We start from the raw sequence: 26197 nt of genomic DNA on the forward strand, positions 1-26197 counted from the left end.
ACTTGTGACTGATTTGCAGAACATCCACACTCTATATGCTATAATCAACAACACCTTCCACTTGCCAACCATTTTTAATCTGCCTCCCACTACATTGGTGACATATCCATCCTGAGCCTCCCCCAGTGTCACAATGATGCCACATGCAAACTGGAGGAACAATACTTCATATACCTATAGCCTGATAGCCTCAGCATAGAATTCACCAATTTGAAAATCTCCCCACTCCCTGCCTCATCTCATGTCCAATGTTCCCTCTCATCTCCACCTCCTTGACCAGACACACCCACCCATCTTCTTTCCCACCAATCTGCCCCACTCTTACCACTGACCAATCTCCATTCCCCCCACCTGTATCCACATATAACCATCCCATCTACCTTCCCCCAGCCTCAACCACCTCCGTCTATTTATTTCCGAGATCCCTTTCCCCTCCCAGTCATGACGAAGGGTGTAAACCTGAAACGTAGACCTTCCTGCTCCTCTGATGCTGCCTGATCTGCTATGATGCTCCAGCTCCGCACTGTATTGATTCTGACTCTAGCATCTGCAGCTGTTGCTTTCTCTTCTCTGTTTTTATGCTACACTCTTTTGAAATAAAGGTCAACATTCCAAATACCTTCCCTAATACTTGCTATACCTGGATGCTGGTTTTTGTGACTTATGCTTTAAGATTCCCAAAAGCTTCTGTGCTATCGGTTTCAGCAGTCCTATTCCAGCTCCTCTATTCTTCCTGTCAAATTGCATAACCTCACTTTTTCTCACATTGTATTCCGTCCACTAAGTTTTTGCTCACTCATGTAGCCTGTACATATGGCTTCTGCAGACTCTGTTTCATTCTCACCACTTGCCCACACCTATTTGTATTATTTACAATTGTGGATGTACAAATGAAGCTGTCTCAGTATAAAGCTGTCTCAAAACTGGCTGCACTCCATGAGATATAAAACAATCCTTTAGCCTTTTCCTTACTATCTACCTGAACAGGTGGAGTGATCATTCTGCCTGTTTGATGGCTTTTGGAAGACATAATTGGATGTAGAAAGAGGCTTTGATTTGATTTTGATTTTATTGTCACTTGTATGCAAGTCATCATCATCAGCGGTCCCTCGTAGACAAGGATGATTCTCTTCCGCTCTCAGGGCGAGTCCGCAGGCAACAGTACAGACCGACGTAGCTACTGCAGGCTCTTTTAGATGTGGGGACTGTGGCAGTTAGAGGAAGGGGTAGGTGGGATATTGGTGTGGCAGTGTGCTCTTCTCACTGTTTTTTGTACAAAAGTACAGGAATTCAGTAAAAAAGCATATAATGTCACCACACAAGGCACTATCTTTGGCACAAGTACTTAGGTGCAAGAATCTGAAAACAAGGTAGAAAGCAATCAAATTTAAATGTTAAACATTGCAATAATTATAGTATATCTTGAAACCAATGAAATAAGAGTAGAAGTTACACATTGCAGAACTTCTTAGGTTTAAGTAGAAAATAAAGAAATGAAACTTAAATTTCAAACATTACAGTCTTTCCTAAGTGCCTCGCCAATGTGGGACCACACTTTGCGGAATCACCTCGAGACTTGAAATCCACACCAGGTCCAGATACTGCCACATGCCACTTAAAGACAACTATGCCAGGCTGAAAGACCACCATGCTGGGCCGAAAGTTTACCACGCTGTGCTAAAAGTCTGCCATACCAGGCCTAAAGTCGGCCTTGCTGGGTCAGGAGGCTGCCACGCCAAGTCAGGAGGCCATCATGCCAGGCTTCAGGGGTGAAAAGAAGAGAATACAGAATTCCAGTGATTCCTTCATAGAACTCAATTTCTAAGTCACATGACACCAGGTTATAGTCCAACAGGCTTACTTAAAATCACAAGCTTTCTGAACATTGCTCAGGTGACAATCAGACTATAATTGGTGTCATGTGACTTTGTCCACCCTAGTCCAAACCAGCATCTCTACATCATGAAAATTTCATGTTTCCTATTAAGTCATTCCACCCTGTGAAAAAGTCAAGTTAATGGACAATTCAGCTTTGTTGTCAAACCACTGTTTGACCTAATTTCACCAGTTATCTGATGGTGCACATGAAGTTAACATGATCTGAAAAATGTACAAAAGAAACATGACAGTAAAAAGTCAATGTGAGCAGATAATAAGTTTGCACAGACGTAAGCCTTTCCAATAAAATATAAATACATATAGTACTAAGCTCGAAACATCTGAAGCATATTTTGGAAGCATTTTCTTTCAATGTAATTGAATTCTTGACACAGTGGATTTGTTTAGAACATTCCATTATGTGATCTGTGCAATAGTTGAGGAACAATACATTTTATTTCTCTTGGAACAGAGCAACCAGCTGAAACTTGTCAGAAGAATTAACATTTTTCATGTCACAGTACTCACTATTGAATGACTATATGGAACGGTAGGACTATGATCACTTATTACTGATCGCTGCATGCTTTGTGAAATTAACATTAAACAATTAAACCATAATATTCTTGAAATTGATGCAACTAGTTAGAGATATAGAGTTATAGAATGACCTACTTTTCCATGAATCTATGTATAGATAAAAAGTACCCTGGAACAAAAACAGCAATTTTAAGGACTGCATTTGTTGCTTTAGTAATTATTATGAGAAGCAAATGCAAATTTGACACATCTTGGTAAATTAAAGACTTTTTTTGATAGGCTGACTTGATAATTAAGTAGTTCCATCTTTAAACATATGCATTCTTGTCAAAATGCTTTGGTGGGATCCATGTGTTCTGAGCTGATCTCGTGTCTTCTGCAACATTCTGTGCCCTTGTTTGAGCGGAAAAAAGAGAGACTGCAGTTCTGTGGCCATCACCCCTTCTGAAATAAAGAGTTATATTGTTAATATATTCAATAATAAATTTGGTTCTGTGTTAAATCTAGCACTAAATGTGCCACTAAAAGTCTTTTTCAAATATCGTGTTTACCTCATGTTCTTACACATAAAAATCAATTTCTTTTATCAACACTCTGGGTTACCACCTCAAAACAGTCAATCAAATCTGTCAAGCATGATCATCCCTTAATAAATCCATGCTGGCTCACATATTAATCTGCTTCTCTCCAAGTTCTGCCCCTCAGAATTCTTTCTAACTAATTCCCTACCACTGAAGTTAGATCAGAGTATTGATGACAACTTATAAGTAAATTATATTTCCTGATTCTTTAACAAAACTTTCTGACGTTCTCTGAAGTTATTGATTCATAATTGATAAATCTGTCATTTTGAAATTATTAGTATTTCTGGACTTTATTTCTCTTGTTTCCTCTACCTTTACAAAGCTACAATGCTAGACATCACTTCAGTGTTTTACGCAAGTGGGCATTGCCCATATGCAAACTCATATTATCTTTGGCAGGTTCATTTCCATGGTGGTATCACATGTTAAGCAATTTTTAAACTTTATATATCTGCGCAGCACCATCAGAAATATTTGAATGGTGCTAAGGAGAATGGTGCTAAAACCCTGGCTAGTGACTTTTTATTTGTCATCAACACAAAGTGTCATCACAATTGGAGTAACTAAGTCAGATATAGTGAAGTTCAAACCTGGGAACTTTCTATGTCCAAGTTCTGTGTCATGCACATGAAATTTTCCATTGGAAAGCCTGGTTCTGAGCCCTTGTAGAAAGTGTATTTCTGCCCAGTGTAATTTTACAAGCCTTTTAAGTAATTTTTGTGTCAACTACCCCAAGCTAATTTGCAGATATTTGTGTTAAGGACCGATTTTTATTCATGTTTTCATGGAATCAGAATGTTGCTGCCAAAGCTAGCATTTGCTGCTCATCCTTATGTGGTCTTGAACTGAGTGTTTTACTTGGCCATTTCAGACAGCATTGTTGTGAGTTTGGAGTTACAGGTAGGACACACTGGGTAAGGTTCTTTCCCTAAATGACTTCAATTAATCACATGGATTTTTACAAGAAATTGATTGATTTAATTTAAATATGGTGAAAAGTTTTGTTTTGTGAGCAGGACAGGCAGACCATAACAAATAAGGGCATACAGGTCACAGGGTATTTGGACAGACCAAGGTGTATAGGGTTACGACTGCACAGGAGGTACGCAGAAACAAGGTCATCATTAGGTTTGAAATTACAGGGGTCCATTTAACAGTCTAATAACAGCAGGATTTGCTAATCTAGATTTCTAGATTTGCCGATCACCCTGCTAATGTTGGCATCGTATCAAATGATTTCTGAAATTTCAAATATAGATCCACAGCGCTACACTTGTCTGCTACCTGTGTCTCCTCATCAAAAATCTCAATTAAATTTGTCAGATGTGACCTGCCCTTGGCTAAACTATTTTAGATACAATGCTGCAAATTAAATTTCAAATCAACTATGACATAAGTTTATTTGGGGATTGAAATCCTCTACAAAGCAACAGAATGATTGTGTAATTGTAATGATTGTGACATTACAACCCTCTAATTCTCAGTTCTATATCTAAACAAAAAGATGAAAAACATGGCAGCTGGCATTTTTTACGTTAGACCTGTGATATAAACACTGAAGAAGATGTCTACATACTTTTAGATAGTTCCGTGTGACCTAATGAATATTCCTGTTGTTACCATTTAATTTTCACTCTGATGTTGTTATGATGATAAATAGGGACCTCGAAATACTATGGTATAGTATAGCCCTTAATTCCAAAATGTGTTTTCTAAAGAGAAGACTGTTACAGAGTCAAAATAACTGCAAGCATAACTGCAGAATAAGTGAAGGTATAAACTTCAAACAGGGGTTGACAACCTTCCTGCTCCAAAGCAAGCAGATTATGTCCTAAACAGGAGTCACATTTTGTGCTTTTCACTTTGAAGAAAAAAGGGATTAAAAATTCAGTTTCAACTTGATTCAAGTGGTTAAGTGGGATTCAAGTGGGTATGTGTGCCAGGCTGGGTACAAGGATTAGCTTGCTGTGAGGGTCATACTCAAAGAGCAATCCTATTGGCTTTTTTCATTCATTCATGGGATATGGACATCACTAGATGGACCAGCATTCGTTACCCATCCCTAATTTACCCGAGGGCTGTTAAGAGTCAACCTATGGGTCTGGGTAGGATTTCTGAGGGTCGGTGTGGACTTGTTGGGCCGAAGGGCCTGTTTCCACACTGTAGGGATTCTATAATAAACTCCTAAGACATTGCTGTGGGTCTGGAGTCACATGTAGGACAGATCAGGTACGGATGGTAGATTTCCTTTCCTAAAGGACATTAGTGAACCAGATGGTTTTAGCCCTGTGCTGCTGGTAAAGGAAGATCCTTTTTCACTCTGAGTGTATGTATAATTATGAAGGAAGAAAATGCTTCCAATGTTACATGGAAAGAGGGGATAATTGAGATAGTGGATATAAAGTTATTGATGGGAGGTACTAGGAAAACTGGATATATTTAAAAATCATACATCAGCAGGACAATTGCGACACATATGATGAGGCTGACAGAAGCAGGGACAGAAATTACAGAGATATTAGCCATAAACATTCAAATTAAGGTACTGGAGAATTACAAAGCAATGCAAGCAACTACTGACCAGTCACTTTTAACGGTTTGTCATACAGTTTTAAGGAGTGACAGTCCAGTGCTCTATTAATTAAAAAGGCAATCAGCATAAGTCCTGAAAGGACAAGTCATGCCTCCTTAACTTGAGTGAGATTTTACTGAGGTCACTGAAATGTTTGATGCGAGTTATGTGGGTGAGAGCAACACACAGACATCCAAAAAAACATTTGATGAAGTGGCACATAATAGACTTATTAGCAAATGTGAAACCCAGGGAACAAAAGTTAGAACCATAGTATAGCCTAAGAAGTTGGTTGAGTGACAGGAAATCATAGAATCCCCATAGTGTAGAAGCAGGCCATTAGGCCCATCAAGTCCACACCAACTCTGAGCATCCCAATAGTCCTACGCCATCTCTGTAAACCTGCATTTCCCTCAACTAGCCTACCTAGCCTGCACATCATGGGCAAATAAGAGAATTTTCTCACTGTTTAGAAAATATCTGTCAGATTTTTGTCCACTCACTCAACCGATCCATATTCTCCTGCACTTCCTTATGTCTCCTTCACTACATGCTTTCCTATCTATCATGATGTCATTTAATGGTTGAGTCATCATGACCTCACTTCCCTCATCTAAATTAGTGGTGTAAGGTCTGAAAATTTGATGACCCAGCACAGACTCCTGCAGGAGTCCACTCATCACATCCTGCCAATCAGACAAAGCTGCATTTACATATATTCTCTGTTTATTGTCAGCCTGTCATGGATCTTCAATCCGTGATCATATGTCATCCTGTACACCCTATGCTTTATTTTCTGCAATAACTTTTGGTGTGATAATTTATCAAATATCCTCTGTATGGCATCTCTACAAGCTCCGTTTAGCTGCAGGGACTGAAATGGTTTAAGAAGGTACCTGACCATCACTTCTTCAGGGCAACTAGTAATAGGCAATAAATGCTGAGGCAGAGAAATGCCCATGTCATGTCAATTAATAAATCAAGTTTACATAGCAAATTAATCCTTCAAAGAACTATAATAAATTGGTTAAATAAGACTTTTTCTTGACAAAGCCACGCTGACTCTTTTCAATTACCTTAAGATTTTCTAAGTGGCCAGCTATAATCTCTTAAATGATTGATTCTAAACACCTGTCTCAGGACAGATGAAAGCATCTGATCAAGTTTGCTATTTTGTGCCTCCTTCCCTTTTTGAACAGAGGTGTTTTATTTACTAGTTTGACTGATTGAATCTTTTCTGAAATCTAGGGAATCTTGGAAAGTTGGTGCCAAAACATCTATTATCTCATCAGCATTCTCTTTTTAACACCCTTATGTGGCTTAGTTGCACCTGTGAAACATGTTTTAATACATTAGTAATGTTCAATTAATCTAAGGTTTTATTGATTCCATAAAAATAAATGACAGCAGAAAGTAAGGTTTTGTATACATCATTGGCATATGGGGATAAATTTCAACTGTGGTGATGCGTGCACAAAACAGGCAGCTGTGGATAAGAGATAATGGGAACTGCAGATGCTGGAGAATCCAAGATAACAAAGTCTGTAGCTGGATGAACACAGCAGGCCAAGCAGTATCTCAGGAGCACAAAAGCTGACGTTTCGGTCCTAGACCGGGTACAGTGGATACAGTATACTACATTGGCAGATTCACCTGGCACCTTCCCCTGCAACCGCAGGAAGTGCTACACTTTCCCCCACACCTCCTCCCTCACCCCCATCCCAGGCCGCAAGATGGCTTTCCATATTAAGCAGATGCTCACCTGCACATCTGCCAATGTAGTATACTGTATCCACTGTACCCGGTGTGGCATCCTCTACATTGGGGAAACCAAGCGGAAGTTTGCGGACCGCTTTGCAGAACACCTCCGCTCGGTTTGCAATAAACAACTGCACCTCCCAGTCGTGAACCATTTTAACTCCCCCTCCCATTCCTTAGACGACATGTCCATCATGGGCCTCCGGCAGTGCCACAATGATGCAACCCGGAACAGCAACTCATATTCCGCTTGGGAACCCTGCAGCCTAATGGTATCAATGTGGGCTTCACAAGCTTCAAAATCTCCCCCTCCCCCACTGCATCCCAAAACCAGCCCAGTTCATCCCCTCCCACCACTACATCACTAAACCAGCCCAGCTCGTCCCCGCCTCCCTATCCTGTTCTTCCTCTTACCTATCCCCTCCTCCCACCTCAAGCCACGCCTCCATTTCCCACCTACCAACCTCATCCCACCTCCTTGACCTGTCCATCCTCCCCGGACTGACCTATGCCCTCCCCACCTCCCCACCTATAGTTTCCTGTCCACCTATCTTCTCCTCTATCCATCTTCGGTCCGCCTCCCCCTCTCTCCCTATTTATTTCTGAACCCTTTCCCCGTCCCCTTCTCAGATGAAGGGTCTAGGTCCGAAGCGTCAGCTTTTGTGCTCCTGAGATGCTGCTTGGCCTGCTGTGTACATCCAGCTGCACAATTTGTTAGCTGTGGATAAGACACCTGTTATACATCATTTTACCTTGCATTTAACACTGTCACAGTCATTGTATGAAACTATCCCTAATGTACTTCATGAATTAGTTGTTGTAGCTACCATTTCCAACCTGATTGACCGAGTTAACTATTCTTTTTACATGCTTCTTTTTTTCTTATTGATATATACCCTTGGCTACCATTTCAGGCTTTGTACGCTACTCGTACCCAGGTCTTCTTTCCCTTGCTGATATTTACCTCCACACAATGGAATCTACATCATCTCAGTCTAGATAATCTCTCACAACTGTCCTTATTTCACCTCTTATTAAAAGTGTTACCACACCACCTTTTTCTTCCCTTCTGTCTTTCTAAAGATCAAATATCCCTGAATATTAAGTTCCCAGTTCTAATATCCATGTAACATGTCTCTGCAATGGCTATGAGATTTGATCTATTTGCCTCTATTTTCACTGTCAGTTTCATCTGCCTTATTCTGAATGCTTTCAGCATTAAGATATAAGGCTTTTAAGCTTGCCTTTTTATTATTTTTAATCCTTCTAACCTTTTCTTGTCCTGTGGCCCCTTTTGCCTCTCGCTCTTGATTACCCAGTCTACCATTCTTGTATTTTACAGGTCTTTCTTTTGTTACGTCCTTGTTTCTCTTTTCCGGTCACCTGGCTTAGGTTCCCACTCCCTGTTATGTTCCCCCCAACTGCACTAGCAAATATTTGCGCTGGATGAGAAAAAAATTTCTTCACTCTGCAGGTAGTGCACCTGTGAAATTGTTTGAATTTCACTCCTGCACTGGAGTTTCAGTGTTAATTCCATCCTCATGCCCAAGAATGAGATTCCAATCCATAACCCTTAGCTCCACAGGCAATATACCCTGCTAACAGCCGTTTACTTCTAGCTATGAAGACAAAGTCACTGAATCTATTTAAGAGTGAGCTAGTTTTTTTTAAGGTTTTAAAAGCATCAAGGAATATGGGGAGAAATTGTGAATACAACATTAAGATAAAAGATCAGCCACTATCATACTAAATAGCAGAGCAAATTTGAAGGATTGAACAATCTTTTCTTGTTCCTATTTTCTACTTTTCAATGTTTCTATGAATTCAATGGAAGGGAATATCAAGTTAAGTGCATAACGGCCAACTGATCTACTGACAATAGTATGTCTCAAATGAAGTTGGGATTTTATCACAAGATGGTTAATTAGAACTAGACACACAATGAGTCAAAAAGTTAACTTTTACAGACATGTTTATTTGAATGAAAGCAGAATTGGAATTTCTTCTACCTTTGGTAATAATACAATAAAGTATGTAAAGTTGTGCACATGCCTTATAAAATTTGCAAGGACATGATAAAAGGGCAAGTTCCCCATGATAAATGTCCAAGTTGCTTTGTGCATTCATTATGATGTATTCAGTTATCTTAAAGTAGGATTCTAAACACACTCCTTCAAACCACATATTACCCGAGTAAATCGATTTTATCTTACCTTGGAGAATCTTTACCATTTGATAAGGAAAAACAAAATATTGCACCTCCTAGTATGGAAATTGAAGATCCAGCCCATCCAATAAACAAAGCAGCTCCTAATTCATATCTGTAGAAATAAGATAAACATTTTGAAATTGCTTCTCCTTGAGTTGACCAAATGTTAAAAATCAAATCACTTTAGTAGATTACCAAAGATAGTAGATTACTATCATTCATAAAGTTAGGAGGTATGGGATACAGGGTGACTTGGCTGTCTGGATTCAGAATTGGTTGGCTGACAGGAGGCAGAGAGCGGTTGTAGATGGTAGTATTCTGCCTGGAGGTCAGTGCTGAGTGGTGTCCCACAGGGCTCTGTTCTTGGGCCTCTGCTCTTTGTAGTTTTTATAAATGGCTTGGATGAGGAGGTTGAGGGGTGGGTTAGTATGTTTGCTGATGACACAAAGGTTGGAGGTGCCATTGATAGTATCGAGGGCTATTGCAGGCTTCAGCGAAACATTGACAGAATGCAGAGCTGGGCTGAGAAATGGCAGATGGAGTTCAACCTGGATAAATGCGAAGTGCATTTTGGAAGGTTGAGCTTAAATGCTGAATATAGGATTAAAGGCAGGATTCTCGGCAGTGTGGAGGAACAGCGGGATCTTGGTGTTCAAGTCCATAGTTCCCTCAAAGTTGCCACCCAGGTGGTTAAGGTTGTTAAGAAAGCATATGGTGTTTTGGCTTTCATTAACAGGGGGATCGAGTTTAAGAGTCGCAAGGTTATGCTGCAGCTCTACAAAACCCTGGTGAGACCACACTTGGAATATTGTGTCCAGTTCTGGTTGCCCTGTTATAGGAAAGATGTGGAGGCTTTGGAGAGGGTGCAAAGGAGGTTTACCAGGATGCTGCCTGGACTGGAGGGCTTGTCTTACGATGAGAGGTTGACTGAGCTCGGACTTTTCTCTCTGGAGAGAAGGAGGAAGAGAGGTGACCTGATCGAGGTATACAAGGTAATGAGATGCATGGATAGAGTCGATAGCCAGAGACTTTTCCCCAGGGTAGGATTGACTGCCACGAGGGGTCATAGTTTTAAGGTGTTAGGAGGAAGGTATAGAGGAGACGTCAGAGGGAGGTTCTTCACCCAGAGAGTTGTGAGCACATGGAATACTTTGCCAGTGGTAGTCGTGGAAGCGGAGTCATTAGTGACATTTAAGTGACTGCTGGACATGCACATGGACAGCAGTGAATTGAGGGGAATGTAGGTTAGATTATTTTATATTTGGATTAGGATTATTCCATGGCACAACATCATGGGCCGAAGGGCCTGTACTGTGCTGTACTTTTCTATGTTCTATGTTCTATTAGAATAACTAGGTAACTAGATAAACTTATGAACTAACACTCCGTGTATTCTGTGGGATTCAGGACCTTATTAAAATCTTGTCCCATTACAAATTCATTTTGACTATGTTTGTAACTGGAAGTAAATGGCTGTTAGCAGGGCATATTGCCTGTGGGGCTATGGTTTATGGATTGGAATCTCACTCTTGGGCATGAGGATGGAATTAACACTGAAACTCCAGCGCAGGAGTGCGGGAATGCAGTAGTGAGGGCTTTTGGTGTGATAATTTATCAAATACCCTCTATATGGCATCTCTACAAGCTCTGTTTAGCTGCAGGGACTGAAATGGTTTCAGAAGGTACCTGACCAACACTTCTTCAGGGGAACTAGAAATAGGCAATAAATGCTGAGGCAGTGAAATGCCCATGTCATGTCAATTAATAATAGTGAGGGCTGTGGTGATGGAAATTCTGACTTTTAGATGAGATGGGTCTATTGTCACAGATCGATGGAGTATTTTTCTGAAGGTAGAGAAGTTATTCCTGACATCCAGGACAATATTAAAAGAAAATAGATGGTACTTATCAAATTGTTGAATGTTATGTTCCTTATATTACAGTAGTTACTATCTTACAAAAATTTATTCATTGGATGTAAAGTGCTTTGGAATATCTAGCAATTGTGAAAAGAGTTATGTAGATACAAATCATTCTTTTAGTTTGTAAAAGATAACATGCAGACATTAGAATATATCCTAATCAAATATAATGGAAATGGACCATGAACCCACATAAAAGTTGCAATGATGAAGAGTGCCATAGCTTAAAATTACAACAACTGTTAGCCTCTAATATTTTAATCGTCACAGATTTTCTATCCAGCATTCAAAATCCATGTGAAATTAATAATTTGTTATTATTTGCATTGAAGTAAAGATATAAATGAGCAATGGTCCAGCTGGTTAAAAATGAAGCAAGATAGATTATGCAGATAGATGCATGTTATTTGATTGGACTGCAAATACATAGCCAGTGGACAGAAATATTAAATTCATATTCCATCTTACAGAGGCTCAGAACCAATTCATTGGCACTTCTTCCTATGTACTGCTGGAGCATAAGTAAAAGGCCTTGTTCCAAGGACTGAAACTGAAAATACATCCAGTGGAGATCTATTCTGCACAGTTTCCAATTTTATAGATCCCCAATGTGTACAGCCCACCTTTACCATCTTCTGAAGATCCACAAACAGGACTGGCTTAGTAGACCCATCATTTTAGATTGCTCCTGTCCCACAATTACAGTTCTCTTTACTGTCTTGACTTTATTTCTTTTCCTTTTCTCTAGACCCTTCCCACCTGTGACTCTGCTGATATACTCTGTCACCTGATAACTTCCTAATTTCCTGGCCCTATCTATCTCTTCTTCACAAATAAAAACAGATGGTGCTGGAGAAACTCAGCAGGGTGAGCAGTGCCTGTGGAGAGAGAAGAATTGAGTTAATGTTTCAAGTTCAGTATGACACTGCTTGGCAACTTGTCTCCTCAACTTTGATGATACTTCTGTCTAAGTATGTACCTCCAGATTTCCTTACCCCCGTCCCAGCAGGACTGCCTGAGATAACAAAGTGTGAAGCTAGATGAACACAGCAGGCCAAGCAGCATCTTAGGAGCACAAAAGCTGATGTTTCGGGCCTAGACCCTTCATCAGACCCTTCCTCTGATGAAGGGTCTACGCCCGAAACATCAGCTTTTGTGCTCCTAAGATGCTGCTTGGCCTGCTGTGTTCATCCAGCTTCACACTTTGTTATCTCAGATTCTCCTGCATCTGCAGTTCTCATTATCTCTGAGGACTGCCTGAGATCTCTCTCTTTATTTTTGAATATATATTTGAACAGGTTCCATCTGCCGTCACCCTCCTTGGCCTTTCTGAATTCTTCTACTCTCATTGAGCATCTACTACTCTCATTTTGCAATCTGCAAATAGAGTGTCGCAGTCAATGTCCATGGACTGATGTAGGGTCTAGCCCCGAAACATCAGCTTTTGTGCTCCTGAGATGCTGCTTGGCCTGCTGTGTTCATCCAGCTCCACACTTTGTTATCTTGTATTCTCCAGCATCTGCAGTTCCCATTATCACTCACACTCCAAAAATATTCATTTTGCTTTTTAGTTGCGGGTAACATGGAACATTTCTTGTTTTAGTCTTACTGGGATCTCCCTCTAAAATATTTCTTCATCACATCCTGCTCTTGGCCTGAAAACTTCATTACTTTTCTTTCACCTTCACTGGTTCATCTCTGATTCCTCCTTTTCCTTCCCCAACTTCTCTGTCTTCACTACTGTGATAAACAATCAACAATATTTGTTGTAAGCCCACTCGCTACAGCTACAGCTACAACAGCTGCAGCTCTTACACCCTTTCTCCACTGCAACTTCCTTCCATATTAGCACCTCCTGACATGCCTTCTTTCTAAGAACTGTAGGATACCCCCCATCATTGTTGACAGGGTCCTTGACCATTTTAGTGTCATTTCCCACACTTCTGTTCTCACCCACTCCTCACCACTATCCTTACCATCCCCATGCCTACCCAGTGCCATATTGAAAAGATCATCCTCTGCCATTTCTGCCACTTTCAGGATGATACCACCATCAAACACATCTTCCCCTTCCCCTTTTCATTATTCTGAAGGAGGTGACCCCTTGACAACATCCTGGTCTGCACCACAATCATCCTCAACACGATATACAGCCCCTGTACTTGCATGGAAAGGTAACACTCATCCTTTACCTACTCTCTTCTCTTCGTCTAAGGGCTGAAACTCTGTTCCCGGGTGAAGTAGCGATTTACATGCACTTCTTTCAATTTACTGTCGTCATCGCTGACAACTAGGTGTCCTCTAGTCTGAGGAGGCCAAACATAGAGTGGAAGCACAATGTGGAACACTCTCACTCAGTCCACAAGCCTGATCCCAAGATCCTGGTGACCTGCTCCACTTTGCTCTCATGCTGACTTCTCTGATTCCAGCTTATTGCAATAAAAGCATTATTATTGCAGTACTCCAGCACAAAACAAACCTGAGGTGAATACCCTGCCTATCAAATTATGGACTTTACAGCTTTCTGTGTTAAAAAAATGAGCTCAATGTTACCGCCCTTAAACAAGAAGTAAAGAAGAGCGGATGCTGGAAATCTGAAACAAAACAGAAATTGCTGGACAAAGTCAGTAGGTCTGGCAGAATCTGTGTTGAGAAAGCAGCGTCAATGTTTTGGGTCAAGTGACCTTTCTTCAGAATTGATTGTAGCTAGGTAAAGGTGATATTATGCTGAAGGCAGGGATTTGGTTAGAGATTGAGGTGGTAAGGGAGTAAACGATAGTTGGAGATGGAGCCCTGGGTGGGTAAAGGACATGGAAGAAGGTATTCAGGTACTAAAATGATTTAACTCAATAGTGAGTCCTGAAGGCTGCAGGATCTCCACACAGGCTGCTTTCACCTGCTTTTCATCTACCAAATCTCTATCATGACACAATTCTCATTCCTCATGTCTCCTGACCCTCACATATCTGACACTGTTGTGAAATTCAGAACTACATCTCTTAGCTTGCTCATTCAGCCCCACGTCAGCCACATTACCAAACAGATTGCACCAACACACTTCCCTCGCTCATGCTGGTCAAGATCACATACAATAGTTACCAGCTGGTGCAGATGAATGTCCTTACTGCAATGGAGAAGGCATCATTTAAATGAAAACTGAAAGAACTATGTTTGCTATAAATCAGGAACAAAAACAAAGTTGCTGAAACACTCAGCAGGGTCTGGCAGCATCTGTGAGAAGAAAACAGAGTTAACGCTGGTTACAGGGGAAGGTGCCGTAGAGCTGTGGGGAGGTGGTGGTAGTGAAGGTAGTGGACCAACGTGCCCCGAGGGAATGATCCCTCCGGAAGGCAGACTAGGGAGGGGAGGTGAATATGTGTCTGGTGGTGGCACCTTGCTGGAGGTGGCAGAAATGGCATCTGATAATCTTCTGGATGTGGATGCTGGTGGGATGGTAGGTCTGGATATGGGTAACCCTATTGCTGTTGTGGGAGGGAAGAAAAGGGATGAGGGTGGAAGTGTGGGAGATGGGTTGGACCTGGTTGATGGCCCTGTCAACAACAGAGCTTGGGAATCCTCGGTTGAAGAAGACGGTGGACATTTTGGAGGCTCCCTTGTTGAAGTTGGCCTCATCTGAACATATGCGAGGGAGTCAGAGGAACTGAGAGAATGGGATGGAGTCTTTACAGGAAGTGGGGTGTGACAATGTATGGTCCAGGTAGCCGTGGGAGAGAGTGGGTTTGTAATGGATATTTGTGGCCAGTGTATCCACAGAAATGGAAACAGAAATGTCGAGAAAGGGAAGGGAGAAGTCAGAGATAGACCAGAAAGTGAAGGCAGGTTGGAGACTGGAGGAAAATTCGATGAATTTGATCAATTCCAGAGAGAGGGAAGCAGCGCCGATGATATCATCGATGTATCGGAGAAAGAGTTGTGGATGGGAGCCGGAGTAGGACGGGAACAAGGAGGTTCCACGTACTCCACGAAGAGACAGGCATAACTAGGGCCCATGCGAGTACCTATGGCAACCCCTCTTACCTGAAGAATATGAGAGGAGTTGAAAGAGAAGTTGTTGATAGTGAGGACAAGCTCAGACAAGTGGAGGAGGAAGGTGGTGGGTGGTGATGGCTCAGGTCTTTGCTCCAGCAAGAAGCGGAGAGCCCTAAGAACCTCTGGTGGGGAATGGACGTGTAAAGGGATTGTGCATCTATGGTAAAGAGGAAGTGGCTGGAACTGGTAAACTGGAAGTTTTGAAACTGGCGTAAGGCGTCAGATGAATTGTGGATATATGTGGGTAGGGATTGGACCAGGGAGGGAAGACTGCTTCAAGGTAGGAAGAGATGAGTACTGTGGGGCATGAGCAGGCTGAAACAATGAGTCTTCCCGGACAGTCCTGTTTGTGGATTTTTGGCAGGAGGTAGAAACGAGCTATGCAGAGTTGGGGGGCTATTAGCTTGGTAGCAGAGGGGAAGGGAGATCACTAGATGAAATGAGGACAGTAACCGTAGTGGATACAATGGCCTGATGTGACATGTTGGGTTTATTGGCCAGGGTAAGGTAGGAGGTGTTTTCTGAGAGTTGGTGCTCAGCCTCTGCAATGTAAAGGTAAAGGTCAGTATGCCAGACTACAACTGCACTACCCTTATCGGCAGGCTTAATGACAAAGTCGGAGTTAGATCTGAGTGCATGGAGTAAAAGGCTGGAGGGAGGGGTCCAGGTGGAGGGAGAGTGTTGGATTTGGGCAAAGGGGTCTGTCTGTCTCTTGTCGAAAGAAATGGGCCCGGAGGCGAAGACAGCAGAAGAAGAGTTCGGTATCATGTTGTGCCCGAAATTTATTAAGGTGGGGATGCAGAGGGATAAAGCTGAGGCCTTTGCTGAGTAAGGAGCGTTCAGCATCAGAGAGCAAAAGGTTAGGTGGGATGGTGAATACCCGATGGGATGTGGGGGGATTGGTGGAGGGGACAGAGTCAGAGGGAAGGGGAGGAGAGGAAGGTTCCAGAGGGCCATGGGTATTTTTGAGTTGTTGCATCTTGTGGACCTTAATGCTTGAAAGGAAAAGAAGAAGTTTCTTGTTAGCATGACGAATGACCCGGAGGATGAAGTGGAACTGTGGAGTGGTGCAGTCCTGAGCTAGCATGTTGCGAAGCTGTTGTAGAGAAATATTGAATGTGCATGTGGCGCCGCATGGCCATGAGTGTGGTTCTCAGGATGTGGTGAGAGCAGCTGTCTATGGAGTGTTGAGCATCACGGTGATATCTGTGATCTTGGGAAGACTCAAAACAGGAGGGATGAAAATTCAGTTGGAATTCATGTACTGAGTCTGAGCTTGGAGGCAGTCACTGAGGAATGTGATATGGCTGTGGAAACAAGTTTTAACAAATACCTGGTCAAACACCAAGACTGACTGTGAAATTAAAGTCAGTGGGCAAGAAAAGAGATTGGAACGGAAATCCAATTGGAGAGAGGAGCAGAACTTCTTCAAGGTGGGCATGCCTGGAAGAGATATGGCAGTGAGTTAAATACTAAATAAAAACCAAAAGAACTGCGGATGTGTAAATCAGGAGCAAAAACTAAGTCGCTGGAAAAGCTCAGCAGGTCCGGCAGCATCTGTGAAGGAGAAAATAGAGTTAAAGTTTCGGGTCCAGTGATCCTTCCTCAGAACTGATGGTGGCTGGGAAAAATGTCAGTTTATATGCAGAGAATTGGGAGTGGGTGAGGCAGGGAGTAAATGATAGGATAGAGCCCAAAGTGAGAAAAAGACAGTTGGACAGACAAAAGAGTTGCTATCGATCAGGCTGGGAGGGCGAATAGTTGTAAATGGGGACTGTTAGTGACCAACAACAGGCGATGATAATGGCAGGCTATATGGTAACAAGGCCTGGTGTGTGGGGTAGGGGTTGTGTCATGGGAGAGTTTAGGCCCTAAAACTATTGAACTCAATATTGGGTCCATAAGACCATAAGACCATAAGACACAGGAGTGGAAGTAAGGCCGTTCGGCCCATCAAGTCCACTTCACCATTTAAATCATGGCTGATGGGCATTTCAACTCCACTTCCCTGCACTCTACCCGTAGCCCTTGATTCCTTATGAGATCAAGAACTTGTCGATCTCTGCCTTGAAGGCATCTAACGTCCCAGCCTCCACTGCACTCGACGGCAATGAATTCCACAAGCTGAAGAAATGTCGTCTCATTTCAGTTTTAAATTTACCCCCTCTAATTTTAAGGCTGTGCCCACGGGTCCTAGTCTCTCTGCCTAACGGAAACAATTTCCTAGCATCCACCCCTTCTAAACCATACATTATCTTGTAAGTTTCTATTAGAGCTCCCCTCAACCTTCTAAACTCTAATGAATACAATCCCAGGATCCTTAGCCGTTCATCGTAAGTTAAACCCACCATTCCAGGGATCATCCGTGTGAATCTCCGCTGGACACGCTCCAGGGCTAGTAATCCTTTCCTGAGGTGTGGGGCCCAAAATTGGATACAATGGGGCCTAACTAGAGCTTTATAAAGCCTCAGAAGCACATCACTGCTTTTATATTCCAACCCTCTTGAGATAAACGACAACATTACATTCACTTTCTTAATCACGGACTCTACCTGCAAGTTAACTTTTAGAGAATCCTGGACCAACACTCCCAGATCCCTTTGTACTTCTGCTTTACAAATTTTCTCACTGTTTAGAAAATAGTCCATGCCTGTATTCTTTTTCCCAAACTGCAAAACCTCACATTTGCTCACATTGAATTTCATCAGCCATTTCCTGGACTACTCTCCTAAACTGTCTAAATCTTTCTGCAGCTTCCCCACCTCCTCAGTACTACCTCCCTGTCCACCTACCTTTGTATCATCGGCAAACTTCGCCAGAATGCCCCCAGTGCCTTCATCCAGATCATTAATATATAAGGTGAACAGCTGCGGCCCCAACACTGAGCTGTGCGGGACACCACTCTTCACTGGTTGCCATTCCGAAAAAGACCCTTTAATCCCAACTCTCTGCCTTCTGTCAGACAGCCAATCCTCAATCCAAGCCAGTAACTCACCTCGAACACCATGAGCCCTCACCTTGCTCAGCAGCCTCCCGTGAGTCCAGAAGGCTGTAGGGTCCCCATGCAGAAAATAAGGTGTTGTTCCTCCAGCTTGCGTTGGGCTTCACTGGAACACTGTAGCAAGCCAAAGACAGAGATGTTGGCCAGGGAACCGGGTGGCTGCAGATGATATAAACATTGGTGGAGTTGTGGATAGTGAGGAAGATCGTCAAAGGATACAGCAGGATATAGATCAGTTAGAGGCACAAACGGAAAAATGGCAGATTGTGTTTAATCCAGACAATCCAGCTAGTGGGAAGGAACCAAGGGATCGGTTAAAGTGTGTTTGCTTTAATGCAAGGAGTATCAGGAATAAAAGTGATGAACTTAGAGCATGGATCAGTACCTGGTGCTATGATGTTGTGGCTGTAACAGAGACATGGGTTTCTCATGGGCAGGAATGGTTGCTGGATGTTCCAGGGTTTAGAACATTTAAAAAGAATAGGGAGGGGGGGAGAAAGAAGAGGGGGTGTAGCACTACTAATCAGAGAGGGTATCACAGCTACAGAAGCTTCCATTGTCGAGGAAGATCTGCCTACTGAGTCAGTATGGGTGGAAATTAGGAACAGCAAGGGAGCAGTCACCTCGTTAGGGGTTTACTACAGGCCCCCCAATAGCAGCAGGGAGATTGAAGAAAGCATAGGTTGACAGATTTTGGAAAAGTGTGGTCGCAGTAGGGTTGTTGTAATGGGTGACTTTAACTTTCCTAATATTGATTGGAACCTGCTTCGAGCAGAAGATTTGAATGGAGCTGTATTTGTAAGGTGTGTTCAGGAGGGTTTCCTAACGCAGTACGTTGACAGGCCGACGAGGGGAGAGGCCATTCTAGACTTGGTGCTCGGAAACGAGCCGGGGCAGGTATCAGATCTTGTGGTGGGAGAGCATTTTGGTGATAGTGACCATAACTGCCTCACATTCTACATAGCTATGGAGAAGGAGAGGATTAGGCAAAATGGGAGGATATTTAATTGGGGAAGAGGAAACTATGACGCGATTAGACACGAGTTAGGAAGCATGGACTGGGAGCAATTGTTCCATGGTAAGGGAACTATAGACATGTGGAGACTGTTTAAGGAACAGTTGTTGCGAGTGATGAGTAAATATGTCCCTCTGAGACAGGCAAGAAGGGGTAAGATAAGGGAACCTTGGATGACGAGAGCGGTGGAGCTTCTTGTGAAAAGGAAGAAGGTAGCTTACATAAGGTGGAGGAAGCTAGGGTCAAGTTCAGCTAGAGAGGATTACTCGCAGGCAAGGAAGGAGCTCAAAGAAGGTCTGAGGAGAGCCAGGAGGGGGCATGAGAAAGGCTTGGCAGAAGGAATCAGGGAAAACACAAAGGCATTTTACACTTATGTGAGGAATAAGAGAATGGCCAAAGAAAGAGTAGGGCCGATCAGGGATAGCATAGGGAACTTGTGTGTGGAGTCTGAGGAGGTAGGGGAAGCCCTTAATGAGTTTTTTGCTTCTGTCTTTATGAAAGAAACAAACTTTGTAGTGAATGAAACCTTTGGAGAGCAGGTGTGCATGCTGGAATGGATAGAGATAGAGGAAGCCGATGTGCTGAAAATTTTGTCAAACATTAAGATTGACAAGTCGCCAGGCCCGGACCAGATTTGTCCTCAGCTGCTTTGGGAAGCGAGAAATGAAATTGCTTCGCCACTTGTGAAGATCTTTGCATCCTCGCTCTCTACTGGAGTCGTACCTGAGGACTGGAGAGAGGCAAATGTAATTCCTCTCTTCAAGAAAGGAAATAGGGAAACCCCGGCAATTACAGACTAGTAAGTCTCACGTCTGTCGTCTGCAAGGTGTTAGAAAGGATTCTGAGGGATAGGATTTATGACCATCTGGAGGATCATGGCATGATCAAATACAGTCAACATGGCTTTGTGAGGGGTAGGTCATGCCTCACAAACCTTATCGAGTTTTTTGAGATAATGGGAACTGCAGATGCTGGAGAATTCCAAGATAATAAAATATGAGGCTGGATGAACACAGCGGGCCAAGCAGCATCTCAGGAGCACAAAAGCTGACGTTTCGGGCCTAGACCCTTCATCAGAGAGGGGGATGGGGAGAGGGAGCTGGAATAAATAGGGAGAGAGGGGGAGGCGGACCGAAGATGGAGAGTAAAGAAGATAGGTGGAGAGAGTATAGGTGGGGAGGTAGGGAGGGGATAGGTCAGTCCAGGGAAGACGGACAGGTCAAGGAGGTGGGATGAGGTTAGTAGGTAGCTGGGGGTGCGGCGTGGTGTGGGAGGAAGGGATGGGTGAGAGGAAGAACCGGTTAGGGAGGCAGAGACAGGTTGGACTGGTTTTGGGATGCAGTGGGTGGGGGGGAAGAGCTGGGGGAAGGGGAGATTTTGAAACTGGTGAAGTCCACATTGATACCATATGGCTGCAGGGTTCCCAGGCGGAATATGAGTTGCTGTTCCTGCAACCTTCGGGTGGCATCATTGTGGCAGTGCAGGAGGCCCATGATGGACATGTCATCTAGAGAATGGGAGGGGGAGTGGAAATGGTTTGCGACTGGGAGGTGCAGTTGTTTGTTGCGAACTGAGCGGAGGTGTTCTGCAAAGCGGTCTCCAAGCCTCCGCTTGGTTTCCCCACTGTAGTGGAAGCCACACCGGGTACAATGGATGCAGTATACCACATTGGCAGATGTGCAGGTGAACCTCTGCTTAATGTGGAATGTCATCTTGGGGCCTGGGATAGGGGTGAGGGAGGAGGTATGGGGACAAGTGTAGCATTTCCTGCGGTTGCAGGGGAAGGTGCCGGGTGTGGTGGGGTTGGAGGGCAGTGTGGAGCGAACAAGGGAGTCACGGAGAGAGTGGTCTCTCCAGAAAGCAGACAGGGGAGGGGATGGAAAAATGTCTTGGGTGGTGGGGTCGGATTGTAAATGGCGGAAGTGTCGGAGGATGATGCGTTGTATCCGGAGGTTGGTAGGGTGGTGTGTGAGAATGAGGGGGATCCTCTTAGGGCGGTTTTGGCGGGGGCAGGGTGTGAGGGATGTGTTGCGGGAAATACGGGAGACGCGGTCAAGGGCGTTCTCGATCACTGTGGGGGGAAAGTTGCGGTCCTTAAAGAACTTGGACATCTGGGATGTGCGGGAGTGGAATGTCTTATCGTGGGAGCAGATGCGGCGGAGGCGGAGGAATTGGGAATAGGGGATGGAATTTTTGCAGGAGGGTGGGTGGGAGGAGGTGTATTCTAGGTAGCTGTGCTGATGAAGGGTCTAGGCCCGAAACGTCAGCTTTTGTGCTCCTGAGATGCTGCTTGGCCTGCTGTGTTCATCCAGCCTCACATTTTATTATCGAGTTTTTTGAGGATGTGACTAGAAAAGTTGATGAGGGTCGAGCTGTGGATGTGGTGTATATGGACTTCAGCAAGGCATTTGATAAGGTTCCCCATGGTAGGCTCATTCAGAAGGTCAGGAGGAATGGGATACAGGGGAACTTAGCTGCTTGGATACAGAATTGGCTGGCCAACAGAAGACAGCGAGTGGTAGTAGAAGGAAAATATTCTGCCTGTAAGTCAGTGGTGAGTGGTGTTCCACAGGGCTCTGTCCTTGGGCCTCTACTGTTTGTAATTTTTATTAATGACTTGGATGAGGGGATTGAAGGATGGGTCAGCAAGTTTGCAGACGACACAAAGGTCGGAGGTGTCGTTGACAGTATAGAGGGCTGTTGTAGGCTGCAGCGGGACATTGACAGCATGCAGAGATGGGCTGAGAGGTGGCAGATAGAGTTCAACCTGGATAAATGCGAGGTGATGCATTTTGGAAGGTCGAATTTGAAAGCTGAGTACAGGATTAAGGATAGGATTCTTGGCAGTGTGGAGGAACAGAGGGATCTTGGTGCGCAGATACATAGATCCCTTAAAATGGCCACCCAAGTGGACAGGGTTATTAAAAAAGCATATGGTGTTTTGGCTTTCATTAACAGGGGGATTGAGTTTAAGAGTCGTGAGATCTTGTTGCAGCTCTATAAAGCTTTGGTTAGACCGCACTTGGAATACTGCGTCCAGTTCTGGTCGCTGTATTATAGGAAAGATGTGGATGCTTTGGAGAGGGTTCAGAGGAGGTTTACCAGGATTCTGCCTGGACTGGAGAGCTTATCTTATGAAGAGAGGTTGACTGAGCTTGGTCTCTTTTCATTGGAGAAAAGGAGGAGGAGAGGGGTCCTAATTGAGGTATACAAGATAATGAGAGGCATGGATAGAGTTGATAGCCAGAGACTATTTCCCAGGGCAGAAATGGCTAGCACGAGGGGTCATAGTTTTAAGCTGGTTGGTGGAACGTATAGAGGGGATGTCAGAGGCGGGTTCTTTACACAGAGAGTTGTGAGAGCATGGAATGCGTTGCCAGCAGCAGTTGTGGAAGCAAGGTCATTGGGGTCATTTAAGAGACTGCTGGACATGCATATGGTCACAGAAATTTGAGGGTGCACACATGAGGATCAATGTTCGGCACAACATTGTGGGCTGAAGGGCCTGTTCTGTGCTGTACTGTTCTATGTTCTATGTTCTACTAAATGTGAAATGATGCATTTTAGGTCAAGTACAGATAGGACCCTTAGGTGTATTGATTTGCAGAGGGATCTGGGTGTGCAGATCCACAGATCACTGCAGGTGGCAGTACAGGTAGATAAGGTAGCTAAAAGGGCCGGTGGAATGCTTGCCTGCATTGGAAGGGGTATTGAGTATAAGAATGGGCAAGTTATGCTGCAGCTTTATAGAAATGTAGTTAGGTCCCACTTGGAATATTGCATACAGTTCTGGTCACCACACTACTAGATAGATGTGGATGCTTTGGACAGGGTGCAGAAAAGATTTACCATGATGATGCCTGGTATGCGGGATTTTAGCTATGTGGAAAGGTTGTAAAGATTGGGTTTGTTTTCATTGGAAAGCAGGAGGTTGAGAGGCAACCTGATAGAAGTTTATAACGTTGTGAATGGCATGGATAGAGTGGAAAGTATGAGGATCTTCCAAGGTTGGAGGGATGAATTACTAGGGAACATAGGTTCAAAGTGCGGGGAGGGGAGTTTAAAATAGATGTGTGACACATGTTTTCACATAAAGGGTGGTGAGTGCTGGGAACGTATTGACAGAGGTGGTGGTGGAAGCAGACACAATAGCAGCATTCAAGCAGCACTTGGACAAATACACGAGTAGGAAGGGAATCGAGGGATATAGATCCTGTAAGTAAAGACAGTTTTAGCATATGTGGACAACATGTGTCGGTGCAGGCTTGGGGGTGCTGAAGGACCTGTTCCTGTATGTATTCTTTTTTCGTTGTAAATTACAAGTCATAAAGTAACCTGGGAGTAGTAATTTTAACACTGTGTCTTGCTCGTATGGCCACTTGTCTGTCCTCGGCATGCTGCAGTGCCCCAGTGATTCATAGAGCAAACTGAAGAGCCACATCTCATCTTCAGACTGGGCACTTCACAGCCTTCTGGAATTAATATTGAGTTCAACTCTTTCAAATTATGAAGCAACTCCCATTCCTTCCTAGAGATAGTAAGAACAGCAGATGCTGGAGTCAGAGATAACACAGTGTTTAGCTGGAGGAACACAGCAGGCCAGGCAGCATCAGAGGAGCAGGAAAGTTGACGTTTCAGGTAAGGATGTTATATTCTTTGTCACCAGGTCCTCTGGCCCCTGCCCCACCTAAGTGGGACTGTTTGTTCTTTCAAGTCTGGCAGTTAGATATACCAATTCTCTGCCAATATCACATTCTGATCACTTAATCTGAACTATCAACATCTTTTCTCCCCCAGCACTCTACACACCACCACCTCCCCCGTGCCCCCAACCCCACAACTATAGCATAAATGCTGTCCCCTCTACACTTCACCTCTGATGAAGAGTCATCTAGACTCAAAACATTAGTTTACTCTCTCTCCATGGATACTGCCTGACCCTCTGTGATCTCCAGCATTTGTTGTTTTCAGCCATGCAAGTAGTTTGCACTTCGATTTAAACAGTGCCACTTCCGGAATTTTACTCCTATCAACTTGTGCTAGTTTTGGACAACAGGTAAGCTGGAAAATGAAAGTTAAAAAGCAGTATGAGGTCTCCTTGACATTCTCCTGGTGCACAGTCCCAACATCAGCACAGACAGCATACCCAAAATGACATCCTGCATTGTACCTGCGGTGTACAGACAAGATGTGGACATCATTTGGAATGCTGCAGAGGTGAAAGTAACTGGCTCAGTCTTAAACATTCTATTGACACGTAAATCCATTTGCAAAGATGAGACCTTTCTTGCTTTGTTGTAAAGAAAGACAATGGAGCATCCACGTAAATCTGGTTTGAAGGATGCGTTTGGATTCTGGTGCAGTTTGACCTATTGAAAAATAAAATACATTTCTCTTTCTTCATTTCTAATTAATTTTAATTTCCGGATTTGAAAAATTGAGTGGTATATCTTCAAAGTCCTTCAGCAAATTAATATAGGATTCAGCATTACTCCTGGACATGAATTGGCCATTCTTAATAATAAATAATAAATAATAATACAAGTCATATTTACAGATCATGAAGTTTGCTATCATTTTATACGTATTCGATGTCTATATCCATTGCAATCGACAAATCTTATTTTATGACATTGAAAGCAGATTTAGGTCTATTAAATTAAAGAAACAATTGGTCTCAGCCATTATTCAATTTAACAATGCAAACAAATCTCTAATTTCAAAGCTAATAATTTAACTTGATAGATCTTTAGAACATTGTTCTGAAATCTAGACCATGTGGTTAATAGTTTCATTTGATATTCTCCTTAAAGAATCTGGAGATGATAATTGTATCTTTGTATCATTTTTCTGTCATTTGGTGTAACAGTTTCATAGAAATAAAACTTGGCTTGTGATGCAAACTTACTTTTGTTCTATATTCATGGGATCATAGAATTCTGCAGTAATTCGATTTGCATACCAAGAAAATGCAATTATAGATGAGAGTCCTGTAGGGAATAGATTTACATTAATCTAAGCAGAATAATTAATTACAGAACTGTCAAATACCAGGCCAAATGCATGTCATTTGGTAACCCACTGAAAAAATAGTGAAGCTGAATTGAAGATGTAACAATCATGAAATATTGACCCAAATATTGCAATCAGCAGTGAGTGACTGCTGTTACACTTACATGTGCTCAATCAATGAGCTTCTGGAAACTTTGGCACTGCACTTACCAATAATTGCAAAGCCAAAACAACACTGCACTCTCTGCAGTGAACCTATAAACAGGCCAAGGAAAGGTGCAGAGTCTCAAATGTTTGAACTGAAGAATCCTTCAGTCTAAGAAGGATCCTTCAGAATAAAGTCTAAAAGTGTTGCATAATTTAGAATATTTAATTAAGTACAAAATCATCTATAGAGGAACCAAAAAAAAGACAACTTGACTAAAATACAACACGAGAAATAGGTACAGTAGACCATACCATCCATTGAGCTTACTCAACCATTTAACATAATCATGGCAGATTTTGGATTTCAGCTCAACTTTCCCATTCACTCCCCATGTCTTGGATTCGCTGAGGGATCAGGAATCTTTCTATCCCAATTTTAACTATTTTTATTAATGGAGCATCCATAATTCACTGGGTTAGACAATTTCATTAATTTATATTATATATAT

General features: G+C 43.0%; 1 protein-coding gene across 3 annotated transcripts in view; it reads right to left on the reverse strand.

The window, feature by feature from the left end:
* Nucleotides 1-1112: 1112 nt before the first annotated feature.
* Nucleotides 1113-26197, reverse strand: part of LOC125453633 (claudin-10-like) — a 193080-nt gene continuing 167995 nt past the window's right edge. For all 3 annotated transcript variants that reach the window (XM_059646523.1, XM_059646524.1, XM_048533438.2), the window contains 3 exons: nucleotides 25438-25519; nucleotides 9546-9653; nucleotides 1113-2862 (listed from right to left, as the gene is read on the reverse strand). In XM_059646523.1, coding sequence (XP_059502506.1) covers nucleotides 2727-2862; nucleotides 9546-9653; nucleotides 25438-25519 — 326 coding nt within the window. In that variant the 3' untranslated portion in view covers nucleotides 1113-2726. The remainder of the gene's footprint in view (nucleotides 2863-9545; nucleotides 9654-25437; nucleotides 25520-26197) is intronic.

The sequence above is a fragment of the Stegostoma tigrinum genome, chromosome 6 (genome assembly GCF_030684315.1).
Source record: "Stegostoma tigrinum isolate sSteTig4 chromosome 6, sSteTig4.hap1, whole genome shotgun sequence".
Classification (NCBI taxonomy): domain Eukaryota; kingdom Metazoa; phylum Chordata; class Chondrichthyes; order Orectolobiformes; family Stegostomatidae; genus Stegostoma; species Stegostoma tigrinum.